General features: G+C 53.6%; 1 protein-coding gene across 1 annotated transcript; it reads left to right on the forward strand.

The window, feature by feature from the left end:
- The first annotated feature begins 606 nt into the window (after nucleotides 1–606).
- On the forward strand, nucleotides 607–4,317 carry TOR4A (torsin family 4 member A). The gene is made up of 2 exons (XM_049632440.1): nucleotides 607–855; nucleotides 1,578–4,317. Exon 2 carries the CDS (start codon nucleotides 1,615–1,617, stop codon nucleotides 2,863–2,865), a length of 1,251 nt encoding a protein of 416 aa, XP_049488397.1. The 5' UTR covers nucleotides 607–855; nucleotides 1,578–1,614; the 3' UTR covers nucleotides 2,866–4,317.
- The last annotated feature ends 6,494 nt before the right edge of the window (nucleotides 4,318–10,811 follow it).

Consider the following 10,811-nt stretch of genomic DNA (forward strand, 5'->3'; position numbering starts at 1 on the left):
CCTTTGTTCTTGGTAAGTTGTTCTTGGTAAATTTGCTCCCAGACCAGGACCCTGAGCTACACATGGGGGTCTAACCCCAGGGCTAGAATTTCTGTTCCAGTGTGTTATCCTTGGGATGGGAGGGCTCTAGGCTGGGGGGGGGGACGTTGCAGGGGAAGAGGAGAGGGAGATGGGATGGAGCCCCAGTCCCTGGGAGGGGAGGAGGGGAAAACGAAATGACCCCAGGTTGGGGTCAGGAGGGGAGGGGAGGGAGGTGGGGGAGAGGGGAATAGGAAGGGACTGGGGGCACCCAGCTGGGCAGAGGGGCCCGGCCCACCCTCTCTGCTCTTGCCCTACTCCGCTCCATGTGGGGGATCAGGTGCCAGTGCCCCTGGGGAGGCAGGGGTTCCTTGGAAGCTAGACTGAGATGCAGGAGTCTGTGGGACCTCTGGGGAGGGGATGCCCCAAGCCTTGCCAGGTGACCTGGGCCTGGACAGCCAGGAGGGCTGCAGGGCTGAGGAGGGTAGGTGACCTGATGGCCAGCCAGGGGACCTGGGCCAGCCAGCCAGGCTCTCCGTCGGCGTCTCCATCCAGCCTAAGTCCCGCCCACTTGCCACACCCCTGACTCACTTCCTTTGCACAGAAGCGGAAACCTCCCCAGAGTTTCCTCCCGACCTAAGGCTCCCGGGACCTGCAGGTGCTGCTACCCCTCCAGGCCTGAGCTTGCCAGCCAGGCCCCTGACCCCATCGGGACCCTCGACAGGAAGCTGGTATTTTCTGTGTCCTGAGTTGCGGCCTCAGCATCTGGCCTCTGCAGGGGGGGGCTGCCCTTGGTGGGCTGGGGGCCAGCAGGAACTTAACCTGACTCAGCTGCAGGTATGGGGTGGGTTGGAGACCAGGGCATCAGTCCTTTCTTCAGCTCTGTCTCCTCAATGGCCCTTTTCCTCCTCTGGCTCTTGTCTTTGCACCCCACCCTACTAGTGTCTGGGGTATCTCTGCTGCCACTCCATGTGTGTTCACTGGGGTGCAGGGAGGATCCCTGTTTTGGGGGTGTGGGGGGTGGGAGGCCTGGGCCCATTCTCAAAAGCAGAAGTTCCTGATCGACCCCCCCCCCCAAGTGTTCTTAAGTGCGCGGGGGATGTCTCTGGATTCTGGCGGTGCCAGGGTCCCTGCTCCCCTTGGTTCCCACTTGGGATTCAGAGAGCCCCTGGCGCCTGGCAGGCCGAGCTGCGGGCGGGGCGGGAGGGACGGAGGGAGGGATGGGCAGCGGGGCCGGGCCTTGACCCTTCTTTACCCCTAATTGGCGCCAGCTAGCACCGACTTCTCCAGGAAGCCGGGTGGTTGCCCGATAAGCTGCGCCCTCCCCGCGCCGCCACTTCCTCAAGGCTCGCGGCTGTTCCTGGGAGTACCCGAGAGATTTGCATGGGGCCCTGCGGGGAGCCGCTTCCTGGTCAGCGGGGAGAGGCCGGCACCAGGAGTCACCCTTCCCCCGCGCTCCGCACTCCCTGGGGACCTCCCAGAGGAGGGACGTCGCTCCAGGGAAGGGTCCCAGTCGGCCATGCCGAAGTCTGGAGACCCTCCCCATCTTCCTGTTGCAGGGAGGGCGACCTGCATGCGGAGCGCCGCCCCTGCGCCATGGACAGCGGCCAGCCCAGTCTGGAGGCCGCGGGCCCCGGCGTCCCCCGCCCGAGCGTGATCGCGCCGCTGCGCGCAGTGGTCCGTCTGCGCCGCCGCGTGTGCCTCCTGCGCAAGCGGCGCCCCCAGCCGCCCGGCTCGGGGTCGGCTTCCGCGCCCGGGGCGCCGCACGCTGACCCGGACCAGCCCCGGTTCTTCACCTTCGACGGCCCGGAGCCGCCGTCCAGGACGCCGCGCAAGAGGCGCCGACGCAGCCGTGTGGTGCTCTACCCGGAGACCTCGCGCAAGTACCGGCCTCACGCGGAGCGCCGCAGCCGCGCGCAGCGCTGCCTCCTGCTGCTCGTGGCCATCGTGGGCTTCCAGGTGCTCAACGCCATCGAGAACCTGGACGATAACGCGCAGCGCTACGACCTCGACGGGCTGGAGAAGGCGCTGCAGCGCGCCGTGTTCGGGCAGCCGGCCGCCGTGGGGCGCATCGTGGCGCTGCTGCGGGACTACCTGGCCACGCACGTGCACAGCCGCCCGCTGCTTCTGGCGCTGCACGGGCCCAGCGGCGTGGGCAAGAGCCACGTGGGTCGCCTGCTGGCACGCCACTTCCGCGCGGTGCTTGAGGACGGCGCGCTCGTGCTGCAGTACCACGCGCGGCACCACTGCCCCAAGGCGCGCGCTGCGCAGGACTGCCGTGAGGAGCTGGCCCGGCTGGTGGCCGGCGTGGTGGAGCGGGCCGAAGCCGAGGAGAAGACCCCGCTCGTGGTGCTGGATGAGGCGGAGCTCCTGCCCCTGGCGCTGCTGGACGAGCTGCACGGCTTCCTGCAGCCGCAGCGCGCCCACCACTTCCACAACGCCATCTACGTGCTCCTCAGCAGCGCGGGCGGCGCGGAAATCACGCGCTTCGTGCTGCAGAACGCGTCCCGCGCGCTGTCCCCACGCCCCGACGGCGCCCGCGGTGCTCACGGCGACTGGGATGCGGTGGCCGCCGTGCGGGCCGAGGAGGAGCTGCGCACCGGCCTGCGGGCGCTCCTGGTCCGCGAGCACCCGCTGTGGCAGGCCGCGGCCATCGTGCCCTTGCTGCTGCTGGACAAGAGGGCCGTGGTCAGCTGCTTCCGGGACGAGATGGCCGGGGAGGGCTTCTTCCCGGAGCAGGCCCGGGCCGAGCTCCTGGCCGCGCAGCTCAAGTACTACCGCGTGGCTGGCCGCGAGTTCGCCGTCACTGGCTGCAAGCAGGTGGTGGCCACGGTGAACCTCTTGTAGCAGGGGCCCGGCTGGACACGGCGGACGCTTGTGGGCACGAGGGGACATCTTGGGGACATCTTGGTCATTGGGGGTAGTAGGAGGGAGGGGACCCTGTGGATTTGCCTGAGGCCCCTAATAAATCTGTTTACAGCCCCCACCGCCCTCCCTAACCCGTGGTTCACGCTGGGAGGCTGGTGGGGGTGGCTCAGCTCCGAGCCCCCACTTCGAGTCACAGTTCCTCCATCAGTGCCCCCAGTCTGCCACCTCCCGGCCCTAGCCCACATTCCTAAGGACCTGCTGTGTGCCCCTCATCGCAGGCATCGGTACAGAGGCTGTATGGCCTCAGAGAAAGTAGCTCCCAGGGTCACCTAGTTGGTCCCCTGTGGCTGGATATGGCTGCAGCAGCCATCAGACACACTCTCTCTCTCTCTCTCTCTCTCTCTCTCTCTCAGTCCGCGCCCACAACCCCCTCCCCACCCTGTGGGCCCAAAGTCCTGGGTGCTTCTCCAGCCAGGAGAATGGCATGGACTCCCCGGATTTCTCCCGGACTCTGGGGCCCAGGAGCTCCCTGGGAGGCAATAGGGGGGATGGGAGTCCACACACAATGAATTGATCCATTGGAATCCCCTGAACGCTCAGGAAGGTGGGGGGATCTCGGGGTGCCAGCGGTAGATGGCAGGGCCCAAGTTGGGGGGGGGGGGGCGCTGACCTCTCGGATCCCCCTGCCCTGGCCCCCAACTGGCTTCAGGTCGCTGACTGGGGGATGCCTGTAGGTAGAGATCCTTTAGACTCGACCGCAGAGGTTTCCAGACCCCTGTCGCTTTTCGGGCGCGGTGGGCGACGTTTGCGCGCGCGTGGGGTGGGGGGGTGTGCTCCTGGAGGGTTAGGGCGTCCCCCGCGCCCTGGGATGGCCTCAGTGCTGCCGCCCAGTGGCCGTGCGTGTCCGCCCGGGCCGCGGAGGTCGCGGGGGCGTGTCCCTCGACTCCCTGTCGCCCGGGTCCCCGCAGCAGGCCCAGTTCATCCTGGAGGAGGGCACACACAGCCTGAGGGCCGGGGACACGTGCACACACGTCATCGGCGACCCCGGCCACGGCGAATCCCAAAGGGGGACCCGGGGAGCAGAGGGAAGGGGCCCGCAGAGGCGAAGCTCGAGCTGACTGGGCGCCGGGCTGTGCGGCACCACCCCACCCCACCCCGCGTCGGAGCTCAGCATGACCTCTGATCCCCGCAGACCTCAGAATCATCCCAGGCCGGCTCCCCAAGGGCCCCGCGTGGCGGGAGCCCCCTCACCGCCCATCCATTCTGGCCCTGGGGGCCGTCTGCGGCCCTGGGCCAAGGTCAGCCCGAGGGGTGGGGGGGCGCGCTGGCCGGGGGCCGCGGACCTGCGGACCCGGGCCCGGGAATCAAGGGCAGAATGGGGCCAGGCCGGCCAGAGAGGCTCTGAGAACTGGCGGGCAGGGGGGAGGAGGGCGACGTTTGGGAAGCTTTGTTCCCCAAGGGGGTTGGAGGGGGGGGGTGGCCAGCTCTGTCTACCAGACCCCACTTGCCGGGCAGCTGGGGACAGGAGCCCCATGTCTTTAAGGCCGAATATATGACAAGAGCCTGTGTCCAGTGCCGAGGTCCGAGGTCCCCGGCGCCGCTCCTGCTTTCGGTGCGTGGAAGCAGCGCCTACAGCGCGCAGCGACAGACTGGAACTTCTCGCGACTTTGTTTTGTGCCTTCTAGTTGTCCTGCCTTTTTACACCTCGTTGATATTTATTTGAGCACACGCCGTCCCATCTGTGCCCTCCGTCCGCTGGCAGTTACACCGGACCTCACTCCGCCTGGTGCCTCGTTTGGCCAGTTAGCCCGCCGTGGTCAGCCGACCGCCCGCCCCTCCACCCGAGGGGGCGCGTGCCCAGTGCTCAAACCCTGTCCTCTCACTCAACCCTCCATCCCAGACATTATGTTTATGTTTACTCTTTGTTGGTGTTTAAATTTATTTTGTTGACTTATTTATAAACTGGCTCCCTCTTTTCTCCATGCTCCGCGGTTCCCATTCCGTGATAAATGGGTTCCTGCCGGACTGTTTCCAGGATGCGGGTCAGCACCTCACTGTCCGGTGGCCCGTTAGTCTTTGGAGGTCATGACAGCTGCCGGGACATCCTCTTTGAGGTTATTTGACTCCTTCTTGGGCTTTTTTCCTTAGAACTTGATGTTGTCCGATTCTTGGGGAAACCTTTTAGGATTTGACCGGAACTGCACTGATTTAGAGATCAGCTTGGGGAATGGTGATCCCATGACAATGCCACGCTTTGTAGAAAGCCTGACTTAACATGTTTCAGTAGAGCTTTGTAACTTTCTGCGGACAGGTCTTGGTCATTTTTGTGAGATTTCTTTCTAAAAACCGTATCATTTTTGGTTGGTATTGTGAGGGGTTAATGTTGTATAATACAACATGCATCTGGAAAAGTGTAGAAAGCAAAATATGCATTCAAAGTTTTACCACAAAGCAAGCACCCATCCAGGTCAAGAAACAGGACACAGCGAGGCTCCTAGAAACTCACCAGCTCCTCCTCCCCACCCCAGGCGATAAACACCCACCTTTCAACGTGATTACTGCCTTGTTTTCTTCATACTCGAACCACCTAACTTTACAACTCTAGCCAGTCTGATTTGGTGTTGTTTTTTTTTTTAATTTAATGTTCTTATTTATTTTTGAGAGAGAGAGAGAGACAGAGCGCAAGTGGGGAGGGGCAGAGAGAGAGGGAGGCACAGAATCCAAGGCTGTGAGCAGGCTCCAGGCTGCGAGCTGTCAGTGCAGAGCCTAACGTGGGGCTCGAACTCACAAACCGTGAGATCATGACCCGAGCCGCAGTCGGACAGTCAACCACCTGAGCCACCCAGGTGCCCCCGGGATGTCTTTTGAAGTGTAAAAGTTTTTAATTTTTATGAAGTCAAACTTACCAGGGTTTTTTTTTTTTTTCATGGATTACAGCTTTGATGTCATATCTAAGAACTCCTTGCTTAACCCCAGATCATAAAGATTTTTCCCTATGCTTTATTCTAAATGGTTTTAAGGTTTTAGCTCTTACATTTATTTAGGTCTATGAACCATTCTGAGCAAATTTTTATGTATGGTGTGAGATGACGATGGCCCAGCACCACTTACTGAAAAGCCCATGCTTTCCCTGGTACGTTGCCTTGGCACGTCTGTAAGGGCAAAGGCGGGCGAGGACTCTGGCACCGCTTCCCAGAGGTGGAATTGGTTCTTCCCCGGAAGGCTCAGCTGTGCTCTTTTCAACAGACTGAATCAGGCCCACCCAGGTCACATAAGATCACTTCTTTTACATAAAGTCAACGTATTTTGGACTTTTTTAAAAAAACTTTTTTAACGTTTATTTTATTTTTAAGACAGAGAGAGACAGGGCATGAATGGGGGAGGGTCAGAGAGAGAGGGAGACACAGAATCCGAAGCAGGCTCCAGGCTCCGAGCTGTCAGCACAGAGCCCGACGCGGGGCTCAAACTCACAGACCGTGAGATCATGACCCGAGCCGAAGTCGGATGCTTAACCGACTGAGCCACCCAGGCGCCCCCGTATTTTGGACTTTAATCTCATCTACAAAATGCCTTCACAACAACATTTAACTTAAAACTAGATTAAGTTTTGTTTGAATAACAGGGGACTGTAGCCTCGCCAAGTTGACACAGAAAACATCATAACACCTTTGTCAAAAATTAATTGGGCACAAAGATGAGTGTTTATTTCTGGACTCTCAGTTCTTTTCTGTTGATCTAAGTGTCTGTGCTTATGCCAGAATCACATTCTTTTGATTTCTGTAGCTTTATAGTTAGTTTTGATACTGGAAAGTGTGAGTCTTTCAACTTTGTTTTTAGTTTTCAATATTGTTTTGGCTGGGTCCTTTGCCCTTCTAGATAAATTTTAAGATCAGATTGCCAATTTCTGAAAAAAACAAAAACCAAAAACCAAAAACCAATTTCTATATTTTGATACAAATTGCATTGACTCTAGCGATCGGTTTGGGGAGAAGTGCCATCTTGATAATATTGAAGCTTCCAGTCCGTGGTCTTGGAGCCACTCAGGCTCCCGTCTTCAGTCCTCTCAGCACCGTGGCGTGGTTTCCACGTAGTTTCCAGTGTGCAGGCCTTGCACTTCTTGTCTTCAGGGTATTCCTGAGTACGTTATTCTTTTTGGTGTCATTGCCAGTGGAATGGTGTTACTGTTCTTTTCAAGCTCTTCATTGATGGCATATAAAAATAAAATTGAATTTTGTTTAGTTTAGTTTTTTTTAATGTTTATTAATTTTTGACAGAGAGAGACAGAGTGCTAACGGGGGAGGGGCAGAGGGAGGGGGAGACACGGAATCGGAAGCAGGCTCCAGGCTCCGAGCTGTCAGCACAGAGCCCAATGTGGGGCTTGAACCCATGAACAGCAAGATCATGACCTGAACGGAAGTTGGACGCTTAACCGACTGAGCCCCCCAGGTACCCCCAAAATAAAATTGAATTTTGTATATTGATCTTGGATCCTATGACCCTGTGGAAGTTGTTTATTAGTCCTCATTTTGTTTTTGTTTTTGCTTTTGTGTCGTTTGTGGATTTTTTTGGTATGGGTTCCTTGGGGTGCTCAACATATGGGACCATGTTTCTGCAAATAAAGGCAGTTTTACTTCTTCCTTTCCAATCTCTATGCCCTTTATTTCTGTTTCTTGCCTGATTGTACTGGCTGGAACTTCCTAGTACAATGTTGGCCAGAAGTGGCATTCCTGATCTTAGGGCAGAGCATCAAGTCTTTTGCCATTAAGTAGGATGTTAGCTGTAGAACTTTTTGTAGTGTCTTTGTTGGCATGGAACAGTTTCATTCTATCTGAGTGTTTAGAGTTTTTTTGAGTGAGTGTTGGATTTTGTCAAATGTTTACTTCACTTATTGAGAGGCTCATGCGGTTTATGTCCTTTATTTTATTTCTTTTCAGATGTTAAACCAACCTTGAATTCCAAGGACAAATCCCATTTGGTCGTGGTATGTAAGCCTTTTTATATGCTGCTTGATTCGGTTTGCTAATATCTTGTTGAGGACTTACACATCTGTGTTTATGAGGGATATTGGTATGAAGTTTTACTTTCTTGTGATGTCTTTGTCTGACTTTGGTATCAGTATAATTGCTAGTTTTCTGTTAATGCCATAACAAGTTGCCACAAACTCAGTGGCTTGAGACAACACAAATGTATTATCTTAGAGTTCTTCAGGTCACAAATCCAAATTGGGCCAGGGTAGGCTAAAATCAAGATGTCAGCAACACTGCACTTCTTTCTGGAGGCTTCGGGAAAAGTTGCCCTCCTTGGGTCTTCTTGCTTCTATTTCTTAAAAATGTTTTAATTATTTTTGACAGAGGGAGCAGAAGCAGGGGAGGGTCAGAGAGAGGGGGGGACAGAGGAACTGAAGTGGGCTCCACACTGACAAAAATGAGCCCACGCGGGGCTCCAACACATGAACTGCAAGATCATGACCTGAGCCAGTAGGACACTTAACTGACTGAGCCACTCAGGTGCCCCTCAAGGTCTGTATTCTTTTTTTTTTTTTTAATTTTTTTTTTCAACGTTTTTTATTTATTTTTGGGACAGAGAGAGACAGAGCATGAACGGGGGAGGGGCAGAGAGAGAGGGAGACACAGAATCGGAAACAGGCTCCAGGCTCCGAGCCATCAGCCCGGAGCCTGACGCGGGGCTCGAACTCACGGACCGCGAGATCGTGACCTGGCTGAAGTCGGACGCTTAACCGACTGCGCCACCCAGGCGCCCCTCAAGGTCTGTATTCTTAATTAAACATGCCAGTTCTGCGAGTCAGTTTTCATAATTCATGTTTTTCTAGGAATTTCTGGGAATTTATCCAATTCATGTAAATTGTCTAATTTTATTGACATAAAGTTTTTATAGCATACCCTCATAACCCTTGTGAAAAAGATTGTTTCAGTTTGTGTTTATGACTTCTGTATGTACTCCCAGATTCTAGCCTTTCACAGTCATTGAGCTATTTTAGGACTCTTTGTAAGTTGACATACATCCAAATTCTGTCTTTTCCGTTTCTTCAAAAACTGTAGGAAGTTTGATTCATATAACTTGACTACACTGAAGTGGTAGTTTACTTTGGAGCATATTGACATCTTGACAATATCGCGTCTTCCAATCCATGAACATGGGATTTCTTTCCATTTATCTAGTACTTCTTTAATTTCTTTCAGCAGCATTTGTAGTTTTCAGCATATAAGTTCGATGGGTTTTGATGGATATGGAATTCTTGGTTGACAGTTTTCCTCTTGACACTTTAAAAATGTCATCCCACTAGGACACCTGGGTGGCTCAGTTGGTTAAGTGACTGATTTCAGCTCAGATCACGATCTCACAGTCCATGATCCGAGCCCCACGTCGGACTCTGTGCAGACAGCTCAGAGCCTGGAACCTGCTTCAGATTCTGTGTCTCCCGCTCTCTCTGCCCCTCCCTTGCTCATACTCTCTCTCTGTCTCTCAAAAATAAACATTAAAAAAAATTTTTTTTTAAATGTCATCCCACTGCCTACAAGTTTTCATTGTTTCTGACAAGAAGTCAGCTGTCACCACACTACATCCCAGTACAGAAGCCCTTCCACTCTTGTTGCCTTCAGGTTTTCTTTTCGACTTTCAACGTCTTCTGTCTGGTATGTCTAGGTGTGGATCTCATTGAGCTTCTTTGATGTAAGGATTAATATTTTGCATCTAGTTTGGGAATTTGGGGCTGTTGTTTCTTCAGATATTTTTTCTTCCTTTGTCTTTTACCTCTCTTTCTGGGACTCCCATTATATACATTTTTATATTCCTGATAATGTCTCACAGGTCTCTAAGGCTCTGTTTATTTTTCTTCATTCCTTTTTAGCTTCTTCAGAGTGGATAATTTCTATTGATCTGTCTTCAAGTTCGATGATTATTTCTTCTGGCTTTTCTTTCTTTCTTTTTTTAAATGTTTATTTTGAGAGAGAGACAGAGAGAGAGAGAGGAAGAGAGAGAAAAGGAGAGGGCAAGAATCCCAAGCAGGCTCTGCACTGTCAGCTTAGAGCCCAACATGGGGCTCGATCTCACAAACTGTGAGATCATGACCTGAGCTGACATCAAGAATTGGAACTGAGCTGACTGAGCCACCCAGGTGCCCCTCTTCTGGCTTTTCAAGTCTGCTGTTGATCCCCTCAAGTGGATATTTTAAAAATAGACTTTATTGGGGCACCTGGGTGGCTCAGTCGGTTAAGTGTCCATCTCTTGATTTCAGCTCAGGTCATGATCTCACGGTTCGTGAGTTCGAGCCCCGCATCAAGCTCTGTGCTGACAGCTCAGAGCCTGGAGCCTGCCTTGGATTCTGTGTCTCCCTCTCTCTCTGCCCCTCCCCTGCTCACTCTCTGTCTGTCTCTCTCAAAAATAAATAAACATTAAAAAAATAAAAAATAAATAAACTTTTTTTTTTTTTTACAGCAGCTTTTGGTTCACAGCAACATTGGAAGAATGTGGAGATTTTCTGTGGAACTTCTGTCCTCCCAGCTGTGAACATCCCCACCAGAGTAGTGCATTTGTTACAATCGGTGAACCTACATTGACAAGCCATTATCACTCAGACTCCCTAGTTTACATTAGCGTTCACTCCTGATGTTGTAATTCTGTGGGTTTGGACAAATTTATAATGATACATAGCCACCATTATCATAAAGAGTGTTTTCACTGTCCTTAAAATCTTCTGTACCCCACCGACTTATCCTCTTTCCCTCCTAACTTCTGGAAACCACTGGTCTTGTTGTTGTTCCTGTGTTTTGCCTTCTCTGGGATGTCATATCATCGGAAGCATGCAGTCAGTATGTCACCTTTTCAGATTGACTCACTTCACCTACCAACATGCATTTAAAGTTCCTTCGTGTGTATTTGTGGCTTAAGAGCTCATTTCCTTTTAG

Source organism: Panthera uncia, chromosome D4 (assembly GCF_023721935.1).
Source record: "Panthera uncia isolate 11264 chromosome D4, Puncia_PCG_1.0, whole genome shotgun sequence".
Lineage (NCBI taxonomy): Eukaryota > Metazoa > Chordata > Mammalia > Carnivora > Felidae > Panthera > Panthera uncia.